The sequence below is a fragment of the Ursus americanus genome, chromosome 2 (assembly GCF_024610735.1).
Source record: "Ursus americanus isolate L20-20 chromosome 2, mUrsAme1.1.p, whole genome shotgun sequence".
Taxonomy (NCBI): domain Eukaryota; kingdom Metazoa; phylum Chordata; class Mammalia; order Carnivora; family Ursidae; genus Ursus; species Ursus americanus.
This window is the reverse complement of record NC_142128.1, coordinates 16,473,600-16,492,275: the sequence shown is the minus strand read 5'-3', so window position 1 is coordinate 16,492,275 and position 18,676 is coordinate 16,473,600. Positions and strand designations below refer to the sequence as shown.

The 18,676-nt window shown below is 47.1% G+C and overlaps 2 protein-coding genes across 6 annotated transcripts in view; both read left to right on the top strand.

Annotated features, from left to right (window-relative positions):
- The window catches only part of SRCAP (Snf2 related CREBBP activator protein), a 32,830-nt gene extending 20,899 nt beyond the window's left edge, over positions 1-11,931 (top strand). For all 4 annotated transcript variants that reach the window (XM_045786019.2, XM_045786017.2, XM_045786020.2 and 1 more), the window contains 9 exons: positions 3,034-3,299; positions 3,436-3,638; positions 5,498-5,667; positions 5,818-6,014; positions 6,110-6,224; positions 6,643-6,762; positions 8,301-8,495; positions 8,648-8,731; positions 8,844-11,931. In XM_045786019.2, the coding sequence (XP_045641975.2) occupies positions 3,034-3,299; positions 3,436-3,638; positions 5,498-5,667; positions 5,818-6,014; positions 6,110-6,224; positions 6,643-6,762; positions 8,301-8,495; positions 8,648-8,731; positions 8,844-11,534 (4,041 nt within the window). In that variant the 3' untranslated portion in view covers positions 11,535-11,931. The remainder of the gene's footprint in view (positions 1-3,033; positions 3,300-3,435; positions 3,639-5,497; positions 5,668-5,817; positions 6,015-6,109; positions 6,225-6,642; positions 6,763-8,300; positions 8,496-8,647; positions 8,732-8,843) is intronic.
- A 150-nt stretch (positions 11,932-12,081) lies between these two features.
- Positions 12,082-15,469, top strand: TMEM265 (transmembrane protein 265). Of its 2 annotated transcripts, XM_045786034.2 has the most exons (3): positions 12,082-12,516; positions 13,559-13,729; positions 14,979-15,469. In XM_045786034.2, the coding sequence occupies exons 2-3, from the start codon at positions 13,562-13,564 to the stop codon at positions 15,138-15,140; spliced, it is 330 nt and encodes a 109-aa protein (XP_045641990.1). In that variant the 5' UTR covers positions 12,082-12,516; positions 13,559-13,561; the 3' UTR covers positions 15,141-15,469. The 2 variants fall into 2 exon arrangements, with proteins under 2 accessions (XP_045641990.1, XP_045641991.1); XM_045786035.2 differs by lacking the exon at positions 12,082-12,516 and having other exon boundaries at positions 12,523-13,729.
- The last annotated feature ends 3,207 nt before the right edge of the window (positions 15,470-18,676 follow it).

Genomic DNA, 18,676 nt, shown 5'->3' with positions numbered 1-18,676 from the left:
TCTTACGTATGTATGATTCCGTATGTTTGGTTAAGTTAAACTTACACTCAAATTAGAGTAAATATTCCAGGAGCTAATAGGAAGAAAGTTCTGGTGAATCGTTCTAGGCCCTCTTTGCCTTTTTCTCCCTTTATTTTTATTTTATTTTATTTTTTTTAAAGATTTTATTTATTTATTTGACAGAGATAGAGACAGCCAGCGAGAGTGGGAACACAAGTAGGGGGAGCGGGAGAGGAAGAAGCAGGCTCATAGCGGAAGAGCCTGATGTGGGGCTCGATCCCAGATCGCCGGGATCACGCCCTGAGCCGAAGGCAGATGCTTAACTGCTGTGCTACCCAGGGGCCCCTGCCTTTTTCTCCCTTTAAAATAAAGGGAGCTGCTTTTTATTCAGAGCTGCTGCTTATTTTTTGCCTCAGCCCCAGGCCCCCACTCCGTCAGTGCCATTGACTCCGCCTTTGGTCTTTTTCTGATGCTGCCAGGTTTGTCTTGGCTTGCTGAACATAGGAGAGCTAGATCCTAGCCTAAGAGTGGCAACTCCATGGTCTGTGCCAAATTTTGTTTGCTTTGCGAGTATGTGGAAGCTTAACACTTTTTTTCTTTAAACAGTTTGACGTAAATATCACATGCCATACAGCTTACCCATGTAAAGTGTATAATTCAGTGGCTTTCAGTATATTCACATAGGTTGCAACCATCACTGAAGTCAACTTAAGAACATTTTCATAGTCCTGAAAAGACCCTTAGCCATCATCGTCCAACCCTTCCACCTCTCCTAACTTTAGGCAAGCACTAATCTTTCTGTCTCTTTAGATTTGCCCATGGAGTCATATGGTATATGGTCTTTTGTGACTGGCTTTTTTCATTTAGCTTAATGTTTTTGAGGTTCATCCACATCGTAGCATATGTTGGAATTTTATTTTTTTTATTGTTGAATAACATTCCATTGTGTGGATATACATTTTATATATCTGTTCATCAGTAGATGGACACATTTGGAATATTTCTACTTTTTGGCTGTTATGAATAATGCTGCTATGAATATTCACTTCTAAGATTTTGTGTCTTCATATGTTTCCAGTTACATTGGATGTATGCCTAGGAGCAGAATTACTGAGTCAGATAGTAACTATGTTTAACTGTTTGAGAAACTACCAAACTTTTCCAAAGTGGCTATACCATTTTACATTCCCACCGGCAGCACTTCATGGTTCCAGGTTCTCCACATCTTTGCCAACACTTGCTGTTATTTGTCTTTTTGATTATAGCTATCCAGTGGGTGTGAAGTGGTATCTTGTGGTTTTGATTTGTGTTTTCCTAATGGCCAGTGATGTTGAGCATCTTTTCAGTGGTTGGCCATTTGTGTATCTTCATTGAAGAAATGTTCGATATTCAGATCCTTTGTGGTTTTATTTTTTTTTAATTTATTTTTGTAATCTTTTTTTTGATTTTTTAAAAGATTTTATTTATTTATTTATTTATTTATTTATTTATTTATTTATTTATTTATTTATTTATTTATTTATTTGACAGAGAGAGCGCCAGCGAGAGAGGGAACACAATCAGGGGAAGTGGGAGAGGAAGAAGGAGGCTCCCAGCAGGGCAGGGAGCCCGATGCAGGGCTCGATCCCAGGACCGGGATCACAGCCTGGGCCTAAGGCAGACGCTTAATGACTGAGCCACCCAGGCGCCCCTCATTTATTTATTTTTTTAAAGTAAATTCTATGCCCGACGTGGGGCTTGAATTCACAATCCTGAGATCAAGGTCAAGACCATGCGGGGGCACCTGGGCGGCTCAGTCAGTTAAGCATCTGCCTTTGGCTTGGATCATGGTCCCAGGGTCCTGCTCAAGGGAGAGCCTGCTTCTCTCTCTCCCTCTGCTTGTGCTCTCTCTCTGTCAAATAAACTTTAAAAAAAAAAAAAAAGATCAAGACCATGCTCTACCAACTGAGCCAGACAGGTGTACCTGCCCTTTTTAATTGGGTTATTTTACTAATTTGAAAGAGTTCTTTATATATTCTGGATACAAATACCTTTTCAGATGTATGATTTGCAAGTATTTTCTCCTTTGCTACTACTTTTGAGAACTGGCCTGCTGTGCTAGGATGCTTTCCTTTTTCACTTTGATCACCAGGAGCTTAAGAGGTCAAGTTTAAGGGAGCAGTCAGGAAGGGAGATTTGGGACATTGCTTTTTTTTCCAGGACCATCGCCTAGGGTCCATCTCCTTCATTTGTTCATTCTAACAGCAGCTATTTATTGAGAGCCTACTTGGTGCCAGATAACTGAGCTAGATAGTGGGTGATTATAGTGAGCAAGACCAGATACGTTCGTGTTACTGTTATACAGCTTTGTGGATCGAAGACATTAGTCAAAGATTCATACAGATGTAAAACTACCAGTGTGGTAAGTACTGCAAAAAAAGAGGTAGTTTTATAGCCTGTGAAGCCTGAAATGCTAGTGATGGTAAAGGACTGGGTCAAAGTCCTACAGATTTCCTGTCTGCCAGGCCACTCCCCTTTTCTCTCTTAGGGTGATGAAACCTAGATGTCTGATTAGCTTTTCCTATCCTACCCCATTCCAGTTTGGCCCTTGGCAGAAACCTGGATTTGATTAGCCATTCTGTCCTGGTCAGTGATTGGAGGAGGGCTTTTAATAATTGTTTTGGATCCACTTCAAGAAGGCAAATTAACTTGAATGTTGTGGAGTAAGTGTTATATAAAAATCATCTATTTTATAAGCTTATTAGATATACAGATCTTAATTTTGAATGTTCAGGTATTCTGTTTGGTGGCATACACAGGAAGGTCAGGTTTTTTTTGTGGAGAAGTTATTTTGTAGGACATTATGAAAGGAGTAATTCTCATTATTGACAGCTTGGAAAACCACTAAAAGCATAATGTAGTTTTGAATCCTATGGTTTTCTTAGGTTATGTTTAATTCTGGGATGAATGGTCAGGTTTTCTATGAGGACACTGATCACTTTTTCTGTGTTTTTTTTTTTTTTTTTTTTTTTTTTTTTCTTCTCTCATCCCCAGGACTCTCTGGAGGAAAAGCGGAAGCGGCAGCGATCTGAACGCCTGGAGCGGATTTTCCAACTTAGTGAGGCTCATGGGGCCCTGGCACCTGTGTATGGGACTGAAGTCCTGGATTTCTGTACCCTGCCCCAACCTGTTGCCAGCCCCATCGGCCCTCGTTCTCCTGGCCCCAGCCACCCCACCTTTTGGACTTATACCGAGGCTGCCCGCCAGGCTGTACTGTTTCCCCAGCAACGACTAGACCAGCTGTCAGAAATCATTGAGAGGTTGGCAGGGCTAAGTGCTAATGGGAAGCGGGTCTTGGGGCCTCTGAGTGGATGTAGTGGTTAGGGCTGGTGAAGGTGCACTTTTGGGGCCTTTCAGAGTTCCATCTTTTATACTGCTTGCCTTCTTCCTTCACAGGTTCATCTTTGTCATGCCTCCTGTGGAGGCACCTCCCCCTTCCCTGCATGCCTGCCACCCACCTCCTTGGCTGGCCCCACGTCAGGCAGCCTTCCAGGAGCAATTGGCCTGTGAGCTCTGGCCCCGGGCTCGTCCTTTGCACCGTATTGTGTGTAACATGCGCACCCAGTTCCCTGACTTGAGGCTCATCCAGTATGACTGTGGTAAGTTCATTGGTTACTGAGGATCCCTTGACCTTTTTTCCTCTCTGTTAGTACCAAGACTATATCAAAGGGATGCTATACATAGATTTTTGTGAATTTAATTAAACATTAGACAGTTTTTCAGGTTATGTTTATAGGCAAGATGGAGAAATGTAGGCCTTATGATGGATTCTTGACATTCCTGAATTTGATGAAAGTTGAAAATGTGTGCTAACTCATTCATTCAGTAATTATTTTGTGAGTATCTGTTGTATTTTGCTAATCTTTTGGGATACAGTGGCAAATAAGATAGCACAGCATAGTTTTCAGATTCATGGGGAAAGGTGCAAGGTGGTACAAGACTGCACAGTAAATAGTAAGTTTTGTTTTGGAAAGACAGAAGGATCTTCCTGTCTTTGGTTAGAATCTTGTTGGTTAGAATGCATTTGGCTGTAAGTGGTGGAAAACTGACCAATAGTGTCTTCAACCACAAGAGCATTTATTGTTTCCTTAATAAGAAATTCTGAGAATAGTGGTATATGTCTGGTTCAGCTTACTGATGTCTTCATGGACCCAGGACCTTCTGGTCTTTCTGCTATCCTTAGCTTTTATTTCTTTATTCTCATGTTTATTTCTTGATGATCTTACCATGGCTGCCACAACTCCAGGGAGCACAGCAATGCTCTGAGCAGGAAGCAGGGCTTGAGATAAAATATTCTCAGCAAGTTTCTCTTTGTGGGGAGTGGGGAGAAAGTTCCCTTCATTGACTATGCTTCATGGCTCACTTCCTTAATTTGTGCCATATCCCCATCCCTAGAATAATCACTGACAAAGGGAAATGGCAAAGAGGAACTATGGCTCTTTTAGACCAATCATGATTTATCTTTTGGGGTTGGGTTGGGGCTTATCATCCCTGGTATCAAGTGATCTCTGCCAGGTGTCTACAGTGTAAATCAGGTTCTTTTAAGCAAGAATATCTTTTGGACAGTAGTGAATCGTTTCTGCTACAACCGAGCAGAGATATTTCTGTAGTAACATGTTTGGAAATTTTCTAAATGACCTTAGAATGTAAGATAGCAAAATTTTTATTAATATATACTCAATAAATATTTTAGTAAAAAAATAACTTTGTAACATTTGAAACCATTTAGAGTAGATGAATTGAAAGTCTTTGTTAAAAACTTTCAAACTGATATATCAGAAACATAGAAGGTATTTCTATGTTTGATGGGAGGTTGAACTCTAGATAACCTCATAAGATCCTCTCTCCATGGTTCTGATCTCAGGGATCTTCAATCCTTGTATGTAAGTCATGACATCCAGCGGATGTTGTTGATGTCTGTCCTGTCAATCTGTTTTGTGCTTCAGCTGACATAGCTCAGTGTAGTTCTTAAGGATTTCCTTCCTGCTCCTACACCATTGAGGGTTCCCTTTTTTCCCCTGAGGATCTATATGTTATCCTACTCATGGTTAGACACAGAAGATAGATCCAAGACAGGAGCAGACTGAAGAGGTGGATCCCATGAGAAAAGAAAATAAAGTTAAATATTTTTTTTAATATTTAATTAATTTATTTTAGAGAGCATGTGTATGGGGGTGGGATGAGGAAGAACAGGGAGAGAGAATCTGAAACAGACTCTGCTGATTGTGGAGCCCAACACAGGGCTCAGTCTCATGACCCTGAGATCATGACCTGAGCCAAAACCAAGAGTGAGACACTGAGCCACCCAGGTGCCCCTAAAGTTGAATATTTTTGATCTCCTAGGCTAATTGAAACCCTCGCCTAAAGCTTTTATTGTTTTTCAACCACGGTCTTTCAGTGCTAAGTGTTCCCTGTTCCAGCTTATAACAAGGTCCCTGTACCCATCATTTTTCTTCAGGAAAGTTGCAAACATTGGCAGTGCTGTTGAGACAGCTCAAGGCGGAGGGCCACCGGGTGCTCATATTCACCCAGATGACCCGGATGCTGGATGTATTGGAACAGTTTCTCACCTACCATGGCCACCTCTACTTGCGTTTGGATGGGTCTACTAGAGTTGAACAGAGACAGGTAACCTGGGCATCTGCAGCCCTTTGAGGCTCACCTCAGCCACTGTCTGCATTTTCCAGACCTCAGGGTCCCAGAAGGGGCCCCACTAAGCCCCTCGGGTCTGTTTTGGAGGATATGTCTCCTGATACTGTCTTTTTTCTTCCTCTCTAGGCTTTGATGGAACGATTCAATGCAGACAAACGCATATTCTGCTTCATCCTTTCAACTCGGAGTGGGGGTGTGGGTGTGAATCTGACAGGAGCAGACACTGTTGTTTTTTATGACAGCGACTGGAATCCCACCATGGATGCTCAGGCCCAGGATCGCTGTCACCGAATTGGCCAGACCCGAGATGTCCACATCTACAGGTATTACCTAGTCTTCCCTCACCTTGCATCCTCTTTACTGATAGGGTTTTATTAATGTATTTGGCTTTTTACACATGGCCTTCATCACTCCTTAGACTTATCAGTGAACGGACAGTGGAGGAGAACATCCTAAAAAAGGCAAATCAGAAGAGAATGTTGGGAGACATGGCTATTGAGGGAGGCAACTTCACCACAGCCTATTTTAAACAGGTACTAAGATCTTCCAGTCTATGCCGGAGAGAACTGCTGTGCCCGTAGGGGTTGCTCCTGCTTATTAAAGTGGATGCTGGTGCGCCTGGGTGGCTCTGTCGGTTAAGCGTCCACTCTTGGTTTTGGCTCAGGCCGTGATCTCTTGGGATTGAGCCCCACATTGGGCTCCATGCTCAGCAGTTGTCTGCTTGAAAGATTCTCTTCATGTGCCCCTCCCCTCGAGTGTGTGTGCTCTCTCTCTTTCTGTTTCTAAGATAAATGAATAAATTAAAAAAAAAAAAATGAAGTTGCTTTGGTCTTCACAGATCTGCCTCTTCAACTAGTGACATTTCTGATTATTTCTAAGAGCTGTTATCTCATAGTAGACTTGGGCCCAGCATTCCATTGGCTCTGACACTTCCGTCTGTTCTCTCCAAAGCAGACCATCCGAGAGCTGTTTGATATGCCCCTGGAAGAGCCATCTGGCTCATCTGCACCCTCTGCCCTTGAAGAGGAGGAAGAGACTGTGGCCAACAAGCAGACCCATATCCTGGAACAGGTGAAAAACTAGCAGATAATCTCTAGAGTAGAGCTGGTAGTTACGGTGTGTGTTGTCCAGGGGGAAAGAATGTGTCTGCTGCTTCCCGGATGACTGTTGGCCTTTAATAGTTGTGAGTAGATTGCTTATTGGTTCATAAGATTTCATGGAAGAAAGACAGGATTTGGAATCCTCAGTTACAGGTTTGAATTCTCACAGTACTTCTTACTAATTGTGTTAGTTAGGGCAAGTCTGCTTAATCTTCTGTGCCTGGAGTCTTACTTTCCACTTTTCTGAGCTGCTGATGGGAAGGAAGTAACTGAGGATGAGATGGAATAGTGGATGTAGAAGTGCTTTGTATGGGGTGTAGCCTCTCGTTTTCTAAACACTGATTGATGCATAATAGAATCACTTGGGGAGGCTTTTGGCTTTTTATTTTTATTTTTTTAAATAGGTTCCACACCCGGCATGGGGCTCCACGAACTCACGACCTTGAGATTAAGAGTCACATTCTCTACTGACTGAGCCAGCCAGATACCCTTGGAGAGCTTTTTAAAGGATTGATTCCAGGGTGCCTGGGTGGCTCAGTCGTTAAGCGTCTGCCTTCGGTTCAGGGCGTGATCCTGGCGTTCTGGGATCAAGCCCCACGTCAGGCTCCTGGGAGCCTGCTTCTTCCTTTCCCACTCCCCCTGCTTGTGTTCACTCTCTCGCTGGCTGTCTCTCTCTCTCTGTCAAATGAATTTAAAAAAAAAAAAAAAAAGATCGATTCCTGGAACCCCATCTGAGAATCTACTAAATTGTGATTTTGGGGGACAAAGGCTGGGCATTTGTATTTTTTCAGAAGTAGGTGTTGGGAACTACAGGGTACAGTACCATGGAGGGGTTTTTCCTACCGGGTGCTGCCCCTCATTGCTGAGCACACTCTTAGGTTGCATCCTTTGGTGACTTTGGTATGAGCTTTCTGAATATTGATCACAGGGGAAAAATCAGATGGGCTTAGTCTCTTGTCAAGAGGTTATCTCAGTGCAAAAAAGAATTAGGGATTTTTTTGTATTTAAAGCTTTCTGGGACTGCTCTTTTAAGGAGATCTAAGGCTGACTTGAATGGAAGAGGAAGCAGAACTAGAGATTTCTAAAACAGTTACTTGCTTATTGGGGGTCTTCCAAGTGATATCTGTGTGGAATACTGCATTGCTTTGATAACTTTGAGGGCTCAGAAGACAGTTGAGTTCAGTTATATACCTGGTTTGGTATAAACGTGGCCTCAGATTTTTGTCAGAATCAAACCACAGGGGGCAGCTCGGTGGCTCGGATGGTTAAGCGTCTGCCTTTGGCTGAAGTCATGATCCCAGGGTCCTGGGATCGAGCCCCGTGTTGGGCTCCCTGCTCAGTGGGGAATCTGCTTCTCCCTCTGCCTTTCCCCTGGCTTGTGCGCGCACACGCTCGCTCTCTCGCTTTCTCTCTCAAATAGATAAATAAAATCTTAAAAAAAAAAAAAAAAGAACCACAGGATGTGGAATTCTTTAATTCTCCTCGTTTTTCTTCCCCATACCTTTGCAGGCACTGTGTCGGGCAGAGGATGAAGAGGATATCCGTGCAGCCACTCAAGCCAAGGCTGAACAGGTGGCTGAGCTTGCAGAATTCAATGAGAATGATGGGTTTCCTGCTGGTGAGGGAGAGGAGGCCAGCCGGCCTGGGGCTGAGGATGAAGAGATGTCCCGAGCTGAGCAGGAAATTGCTGCCCTTGTAGAACAGGTCAGTGTTAGACCCACTAGTTCTCAACCTTAGCCTTCACAGTTTCTTCTCCTGGACCTTGTGATCCTCCTCCTATTTTCTCTGGTGAAAATAAGGGTGATGGGCCCTGGTTACCAAGTCCCTGTGTTCATCGCCACTGCTCCTTCCCACAGCTGACCCCCATTGAGCGCTATGCCATGAAATTCCTGGAAGCTTCACTGGAGGAGGTGAGCCGAGAGGAGCTCAAGCAGGCAGAAGTGAGTATTTCTAGGGGGTGGGGATGGAAGTGAGAAGTGGATGCTTTCTACCTACTCCCCACCCTCCTTGCCTCCCTCTGACCACCCACCGTTTGGGCTCTCTTGTTGGTAGGAACAAGTGGAAGCTGCCCGCAAGGACCTGGACCAAGCCAAGGAGGAGGTGTTCCGCCTACCCCAAGAGGAGGAGGAGGGGCCAGGGGCTGGGGATGAGGTTTCCTGTGGGACTGGTGGAGGCAGTCACCGGCGCAGTAAGAAGGCCAAGGCCCCTGAAAGGCCAGGGACTCGCGTCAGTGAGCGTCTTCGTGGAGCCCGGGCTGAGACTCAAGGGGCAAACCACACTCCTGTCACATCCACCCATCATACCCGCAGCACTTCCACACCCCCACGCTGCAGCCCTGCCAGGGAGAGAGTTCCCCGGCCAGCACCTAGGCCTCGACCCACTCCAGCTTCAGCTCCTGCTGTAATTCCTGCCCCAATCCCTGTTCCAATCCCTGCCCCGATCCCCATTTCAGCCCCAAATCCAATAACCATGCTTCCTGTTCATATCTTGCCTTCTCCCCCACTTCCTCCTTCACAGATTCCTCCCTCTTGTTCTTCTGCCTGTACCCCTCCTCCTGCCTGTACCCCTCCACCAGCTCATACCCCACCTCCCACCCAGACCTCTCTCTCAACTCCTTCCTCCCCTCTCCTGCTTGGTCTACCTTCTGTGCCCGTCTCCCCCCCAGTCACCAACCTCCCCTTGGGCTTGGGGCCTGAGACAGAGCTGTGTGCACAAGCATTGGCATCCACCGAGTCCCCGGAGCTGGCTGATATGGCCAGTTCCGAGACTTCCCCGCTTACTCTTGTGCCCCCTAAGGATCTGTTGCCGGTTGCTGTTGAGATCCTGCCTATATCAGAGAAGAACCTTTCTCTCGCCTCTTCTGCACCTAGCCCAACCCTGGAGGCTGACAGCGTCCCCAACGGTCAAGAGCAGGAAGTGCCAGAGCCTGCTGAGGGGACCATCCTCCCAGTGCTGCCTGATGGTGAGGAGGTGCCCTCATGTCTGAGTGAGAGCAATGGGCTGGATCTCCCACCTTCAGCAGCATCTGATGAGCTACTTCCGGAGCCACTGGAGGCTGACAAGAGCTCAGAAGAGCTGGTGGAGGCCCAGACCCCAACCTCCAGCCCAGAGAAGCCACAGGAACTTGTTTCAGCAGAAGTTGCAGCCCCATCAACGTCATCCTCCGCCACCTCCTCACCTGAGAGTCCTTCACCTGCCCGGCCCCCTCGGCGTCGCACCAGTGCTGATGTAGAAATTAGGGGTCAGGGGGCTGGTCGGCCAGGGCAGCCTCCAGGCCCCAAAGTGCTCCGCAAGCTGCCGGGACGGCTGGTGACTGTGGTTGAGGAGAAGGAGCTGGTGAGGCGACGGCGACAGCAGCGGGGAACTGCCAGCACCCTAGTGCCTGGGGTCTCTGAGACTGGTGCCAGCCCGGGAAGCCCATCTGCCCGCAGCATGTCGGGGCCAGAATCCTCACCTCCCACCAGTGGGCCCTGTGAAGCTGCTCCCCCATCCACACTGCCCACCCCAACCCAGCAACCCTTCATAGCTCGCCGTCGCATTGAGCTGGGGGTGACTGGTGGGGGCAGCCCAGAGAATGGAGAAGGGGCACTGCTTGCCATCACCCCTCCAGCTGTGAAACGTCGGAGGGGGAGGCCCCCCAAGAAGAACAGGTCTCCAGCAGATGCTGGGCGAGGGGTGGATGAGGTACCTTCATCCACCTGTAAGGGAAAAACCAATGGGGCTGAACCAGTCCCTGGGGCTGAGACCCTTATTGTTGCGGAGCCTGTCCTGGGACCCCAGCTTAGTCCTGGGCCCCAGCCTCTTGGACCCCAGCCAATTCACAGACCCGAGCCCATCATCCTATCACCTGTGGAGAAAAGAAGGCGTGGGCGGCCCCCTAAGGCACGAGATTTGCCCATTCCTGGGACCATTTCCTCTCCAGGGGATGGCAACTTAGAGAGCCGGACACAGCCACTCCCGCTACCACCTCCCCTGCCACCACTCCCACCACTCCTAGCCTGTCCCACTGCTACTGTCGCCAACACTGTCACCAATCTCACCATTTCAACATCCCCACCCAAGCGGAAGCGGGGCCGACCTCCCAAGAATCCACCATCACCTCGGCCCAGCCAGCTCCCTGTCTTGGACCGTGACAGCTCTTCTGTTCTTGAGAGCTGTGGATTGGGGAGGCGGCGGCAACCCCAGGGCCAGGGGGAGAGTGAGGGTAGTTCCTCTGATGAGGACGGAAGCCGCCCCCTCACCCGCCTGGCCCGCTTGCGGCTTGAAGCAGAGGGAATGCGGGGACGAAAGAGTGAAGGGTCCATGGTGGTGGCTGTAATTCAGGATGACCTGGATTTAGCAGATAGTGGACCAGGCGGGTTAGAATTGACACCTCCCGTGGTCTCGTTAGCTCCAAAACTGCGCTCGACCCGGCTGCGTCCAGGGTCTCTAGTACCCCCACTAGAGACTGAGAAGGTGCCTCGCAAACGGGCAGGGGCCCCAGTTGCTGGGGGTCCTGGGCTCGCAAAGCGGGGCCGCCTACAGCCCCCAAGTCCCCTGGGACCTGAGGGTTCAGTAGAGGAGTCCGAGGCTGAAGCGTCAGGTGAGGAGGAGGAAGGGGATGGGACCCCACGTCGCCGGCCTGGCCCCCGCCGACTTGGTGGGGCCACCAACCAAGGGGACCAGCGCATCCTGCGCAGCAGTGCCCCTCCCCACCTGGCTGGCCCTACCATTAGTCACAGAGGCCGCAAAGCCAAGACGTGAGTGGGCTGCCCCTCCACCTAGGCTTTCCGCCACGGCCCCTCTCCCTCCACAACCAGGCCTGACTCTGTTAACCACTACTTGAAGTCTTGAGGGGGAAAGCCTCCAAGGAGACATAGGGGCCTTCTCCCTTCTTTCCACCAAAGTAGGGGGTAGGCAACTGGTTGTCATGGAAACGGGGCTCTTCACATACCCCCTTCCCTTCCACCCCACATGGCTGGGCAGTGTTAAGGGTGGCAAGATAGTCTCTGTCCCCACCCCCTTGTACTTGATTCCCCAGCTATCTTTCACAGCCCCCCACCCTTAGGGGAAGGGGGAGGGGCTTCTCTCTACCATGAGTTTTTTTTTTTTTCTTTTTTTTTTAAGAAGAAAAAAATAATAAACTTAGTTTCTGTATGAGCATCCGCGTAAGGAAGCTTCTGATTTTCTGGTCTGGTGGAGGGTTGGGTGGGAACTTGGGCATCGTTTTCCTCTCTCTTGTTCTTGCCAAAACCCTAGTACCTGATCTCTAACCCTGAATTATGTGTCTTTGAGGCAGAAATCACCCAAGAGGAGAAAAGATTGGCAAATCTGATCTGGTAGGGTACCTTTCTCTAAAGTTTCAGTTTTAAGTCACTCCAACTCATACTTTTTCTCTCTTCCTATTCCCTTAGTTCCTGGACTTTCCCTCAGAGCGCTCTGATGCCTCAGACTTTTCCCTGCTTTTACCCCTCTTGCTCAGATGCTTTCACACCTTTTCCAGAGGGCAGGCATCCTACCTCCAGTTGTTCCACCCCCCCCCCCCTTTGCTTTCCTCCATCTAGCCAAACTAGTTTGAGTCAGCCACACCCCCTTCTGAGCTCCTGGGGCCTTTTGGGTGGTGGCTGGCCACCCAACCCCACCCCTGGGCTTGGCTTGGAGACCTGAGTCAGCTCCATCTCCACCCAAGCCAAATCAAACCTGAGGCAGGAGCCGAAACTCACAGTCCCTCGAGGCCTATAGCCAGGTAAGAGCCCCTGTTCGTTTTTACATTTTCTTTGGTCTCAACTCCCTGGACCCTCTCCTTGCATTCTCCCCCTAATGGCTGTATCTGTGTTTACCTCATCAGTTCTTGCCTCGTCCCCACTCTCCTGCAGCATTGTGGCAGAGAGTCTGTGCTCTGCTTATCTTGCCTCCTTTCACTCTATCCTTTGTTGCTTGTGTCAGAGAACTGCAAATGGCGCCATTTTGTGTAGGATGTAGTGGGATGGATGGAGAGGAGGGTGGAAAGGTCGTTTGATGCCACAGCTCAGAGGACTTGAGAAGTTAGGGAGATGAGAAATGATTAAGTAGGGCATCATTATGCAGGTTTCTGTGTGGGTTATGAGGTCATAGTGTTAATCTGAATATATTGTGTGGCCTGGGTTCAAATGGAGAGAAGAGGTGGCAGGGAGTCAGCATAGCAAAGGAGGCCCAATTTGGGGAGGTAGCATTTTTCTGATGTTCAGCTTCCTCAACTATGCAGAGAGCTTAGTTGGGTCCTTTCCCCCACCCCTGTTTTCATCCACTGTGTTTTCACATGAAATGGCTGTTCTGTTTGAAGTGGGGTATCAGGGCTTAGGGTGCCTTTCTGTGATCCCTCAATATTCAGGGGCAGCTTCTGAGGGACTTGAGAGAATTTTAAGGCCATCTGAAATACAGTTTAAAAATCACTGATTTGTGTGGTATGATTCCTAGCAGCTTTTGAGGTTCGGTGTTTCTCCTGCTTGTCAGTGTGCACCTGTCATTTTGTTTTTCCCTACTTGTCAAAACAGTTAAGTAATACAGATAATGCTGTATTCATGCCGGCTTGCCTTTAAAGACTCAGGATCTTAGGCTGAGAAAAAAGGATTCTGGCCGCACATTTCCTCTCTTGGTCTATGAGTCATGAGAGGAATTCCCCAGTAAGGCAGCATTCCTGAGAGTTGGGCTAGGTCACCAGGACACATCAGAGAGAGGGGTGGAGTCTGATCGTGCGAGACCAATGGCTCAGTTGTTGGGCTTACGAGTACCTTGACTATCGCCCACAGGTGATGGAGGACGAGGAGAAGGCAGTGGACACCTTGGTGAGCAACATGGAAGCTGCTCATTCTCCATCCCCCATCCGCTGCTGCTGGCTCCGCCTCCGCTACTTGGCAGCTACTAGCATTATCTGTGGCTGCTCTTGCCTGGGAGTCGTGGCCCTTGTGTTTGCCATCAAGGTGAGGAATGCAATTCCTGTGGGAGCAGGGGGGTGGGTGTAGTTAGGCAATGGTTTAGTGCATTTGATCTGTCCACATTGATCACACAGCTACTAAGTACTTATCAGAGCTTGGCTCTTGGCCTGGTGTCAGAAATGAGAATAAGATATGATTCCTGCCCTCAAAGGGCCCACAGTCTAATGAAAGAACTGTGAAAATGGGTAATTAATGGAATGTCGCTCATCAGTATGGTGATGGAGGAAACACAAGGTATTCTGGAAGCTAGGGAGGGATATGTATGTGTGATTACATACGTGCATATGTAGAGTAGGTGACGGGAAAGTAACCTTAAAGAATGAGTGACTAAGGGTGAAAGGACATTCCAGGTAAAGGGAGCAGTGTGTACAAACGCCTGGACTATTAGTTCCGCATGACTGGACCAGTAAGAAATGGTGACAGATGAAGCCAGAGGGCCCAGATTCCCAAGGGCCTCCCAATGCTGTGCTTGGAGTTTAAACTTTATCTTGAAAGTACTGAGGAGTACTTTCAAGAGTTTTTGCAGAGAAGAGTGACACGGTCAGGTTTGTGTTTCAAGGCCTATATGGAGGATGGCTCGGAAGAGGCAGTTGAGCAGCGATTAGAGCAGTCTGTAGCAGTCGGGAAGAAGCTGTGGGGTGTTTGAGAGGACTCCACCATTTCCAACCACCTAACCAAAACTGCACGTATACCTTTTGAAAGGCCACACAGGCTAACTTAAATATCATGCTGGAATTTTCTCAACCCTGGTTGTTATTTTAACGATCAGAAACTGTATTCTTATCATCATGAGAATTTCTGGTTTCGTCAGGTCAAAAGCATTAAAAGAATCCTTAATAATGAAAGCGATGAGGCCCATTGAGCTAATGAGAAGGGAGTGTTGTTTGGCTGGACAGGAGGGAAATACTCTAAGATAGCTCACGGTTTCTTGCCAAGGATTCCAAATTCTGAATGAATGTGGGATGAGTAGGAAAGGATGGGGGATAAAAGGATTGGAAGGTACTTTTCCCATATGTGATCTTGTGAGCTAACAACGGCTACTCAGAAAAGTACCCAGAGCTGAGTGGGAACCTTACTTTGCAGATGAGGCATGAGAACTAGACACTGGAGAGGGAGGGCAGGGGGTTGGGGTGTCAGGTTTTGAGCCATGACAAGGATGGAGGATTGGTGTGGGGCAGTGGGCACTTTGGGGCAGAAGCAGGGGGAGAACCTAACCAAAAACCTGCCCCCACAGGCGGAAGAGCGGCATAAGGCAGGCCGGTTCGAGGAGGCAGTGCACTGGGGGGCCCGGGCCCGGAACTTCATCCTGGCCAGCTTTGCCGTCTGGCTTGCTGTCCTCATTCTGGGCCCCCTGCTTCTGTGGCTGCTCTCCTACGCCATCGCCCAGGCTGAGTGACCCTGGGTGGCCTCTGCTGAGAGTCAGCGAGACCTCCTGGATCCTGCAGTGCGTCATTGCTAGGGTCTGAGGCCAGCAGTGGTCCTTCCTGGCGGGAAGGATGGTGCCTCTCTCAAAGGGCTTTGGAAGAGCTCTTCTAGACCTTTCTAAGAGGAGGCAGCAGCTGAAACTGTCGAGGGGAGGCCAGCCTGCTCCGTTCTTTCAGTGCCCACCATCCCGTTTCCCCCAGCCTGCTACATCCTAGGGGCCTCGACCCAGAGGTGGGGTTGAAGACCAGGCCTGATTTTATTAGAATTTGTTTTGTAATAAAAATCTTTTTTAGTGGTGAATACTCCTGTCTAATTGTTGTTCCCCTCTTTTCCCCGGGCCCTTGGCGAGAGCCAGAATGGACATCTGACTGATGGCAAAAGTCTGTATTTTCCCTTACTTAGGAGCTCCAAGAGGATTTTTCTTCTTTTTTCCTTCTCCTGAAAGTTTCCCTTCTTGGAAAGACCCCAGCTTCTCCCTTGCACATCAGCAGAGAGACCCTGCGGCCCGATAGGAAAGGAGCAGCTGCCGCTACTCTTTATGGAGTGCTTCCTATATCCCAGGCTGTGTTCCTAAGCACTTTCTATTACCTAACTCCTTCAGCCCTCACAGCCACTCAGTAGGAGGTACCATTGTTTTCATTTTATAGATGAGGAAGCAGGCACCCAAGGTCATACAGCTAGTGAGAGGCTGAGCTGGCATTGAACCCAGATGCTTTGTTTCCAGAGCTGAGAGAGGAATGAAAGGGTTGGATGGCAGCAGCAGGTGAATTTCCGCTCTGGAGGTGAAGCTCTGTAGGATTATAATGAATTTTCATATCCTTTGTCTTGGGCCTCCCGGTAATATTTTAAACATATTTTAAATTGTGAAGTATATCATATGTACAGGAAAATATCCAAGATGATTACATAGCTTTTAAGTTAACACAAAGCAAACATCTGAAAACCGCCATTCAGTAACGACAATTCTTTAGACCCCTCCCAATCACTCCTCCTTCCTTTCTTCCCACAGATACCTAGCATTCTGACTTCTAATAATGGAGTTTAGTTTTGCCTGCATTTGAACATTACATAAATGGAATCCTATGTAGTTTTATGTCTGGCTTCTTTTTCTTAACACTGTTGGTGAGATTCATCAGTATTTGGTGTAGCTGTAGTTGTCATCACTGTATAGTATACCATTACATGAATATATTGACGATTTATCCACTTTCTGTTGGTGGACTTTTGGGATGATTCCATTTTGGGGATATTATGAATCTTGCTGCTATGGACATTCTTATACATGTCTCTTGGAGTACATGTGCCCTGGGAATTGAATTTTGGGTGTGTTTTACCATAATTCAGAGACCAGCAGAACACTTAAAGGAATTAGAAATATATGTTGCACACTGAAGAGAGAAGATTAAAGGGGAAGATGGTTGTCTTCCATGTTCCAAAGTGCTACAGGAAGGAAAAGTGAAGAGTATCCATTGCTGGTCCCACTGGGTAGAAGCCATACCTAGGGCAGTGGTGCTCAGTCTCAGCTTCACAATAGAACCCCTTGGGGAGCTTTAAAAAGTACTTATGCCTGGGCTTCAGGCCTACAGATTCCAGTTTAATTGGTGTAAAGTGCTGCCTGCCTGGGCATCAGGGTAACACATTTTAGATTTTTTTACAGAAACCTTTTTTTAAAGCTAATATTTCATTAATCAGCAGCTTTAGGTTACTAGAGGAAACTATATCCCATTCTCCCAAAGTGATTAAATGAGATCTTGGTATTTTATTTTATTTTATTTTATTTTATTTTATTTTATTTTTTAGGTCTTTCTGTTTTTAACCTCAATTTTGAAAAAATTTCAAACCTACCGAACAATAAAAGAATAGTACAATGAACTCGTGTGCTCTTCACCTAGGCTTATAATTTTTAATATTTCACCACATTTGTTTTAGATCTTTCTAAATACACATATTATTATTGCAGAGCCATTTGAGAGTAGGCAGAAGGCCCTTCGTTCCTAAATTCCTATTTACAATTTTTAGGGTCAGTATGGTCTCAGATTGTTTTTTAGTTCAGTTTGTTTTATCCATTACTGTCATCCTTCTTAAAATATTTGGTTGAGGTATAATTTATATGAAGTAAAGTACACAGATCTTATGTGTGTCGCTTGGTGAATGTTGCGCATGAACCCATCTGTATAATCACCACCTAGGTGACTAGAACATTGCTAGCACGTCAGAAGGCTCCTTCATGGCTCTCTTGTCTCATTATTCTTTTTGTTTCTGATTTTGACCGGTGGAGATTGCATCAGCCTGGTTCTTGTGTCCTGATAAGTCCGCACATTTCTTCACTTGCTTTCTGGCACAGATTATTCCAGGCTCATCTTATTACGCTTTCTCTGCTCTAGCCTGGGAATTGGCCATTTCTCCCAAGGAGTCCTGGTTCCTTGAACTGGGAACTGTTACTTTGAAATCAATATCTAGACTAGCTGTGCTCATTCTCCTGAGATGCTCCTGCTTCTAGGCCCTTTCAGAGGTTAGAGCTAGAAAATATCTGATCTATTTTAAATCTATGTTTAAAATGATCCCTCCAATTTCAATCAGTCATAAGGTTCTTTCCTTTCCCCATCTCAAATTCCATAGTCCCACAGTAAGAACCTTGGCTGCCAAATACATCAATATGTTTATTCATTTGCAAATATATATAAATATAAAAATATATATTCACTTGCTTGATTTCTGAATAATTATCCCACTATACTACCAAACAATAAGCCTACCTAGTAAAGTTCAAGGTTTATTTGCAGTTACTTTGCCTTTAGATTTATAGTATAAAGTCAAAATACTGTTAAAAAGTTACTTGGATTCGTATTTCTCTTATATGGTTGTGATCCCAAAGTGACATTTCTAAGATAGTTGTTAGAAGATTAAATGAATTCATTCTGTACCTCTTTTGCTGGAACATAACCTCCACAAGGGTAGGGACTCCCCCCACCACCACCACCCCCGCTGATAGTTTAGCGTTTAGACGCTCGGCAAATATTTATTGAATGAGTAGGTGAATGCCAGGGTTGAGCTGTGCACTGAAAAGGCTTATGAAGTCAGTCGCTCCCGGCAGTATCACAACTCGGCAGGCTTAGAACGGAGTGTGATACTTCCCAAGGCTTATGGGAGGCGGTGGTGGAAGACTGGGAAAATGTATAACCCCAGATGGTGAGCACGACGGCTTTGGAGGTATTCAAGTATCAGAGCAGCCAGAGGACTAAGAAGCCACTTCTGGTTGACGGGCTGTGGTTCGTCCAAGTCCACAACGGGCAGCAGGCTGGGGTCCAAGCTGCGTGCTCCGAGCGTTTTAAGAGCTGGAGGCGGCCCCTCAAATCATGCACTTTGGACCAGGCCTTCAATTTTTTTAAAAGAGCGGATTTGGATACTGATGCTAGGCGGGAATGAGGGAGCCATGCCCAAGTCAGAGAACCGAAGGCACTGCGAGTCTCGCGTCCTAGATACCCAGAAGTCACACTTCCGGGTAAA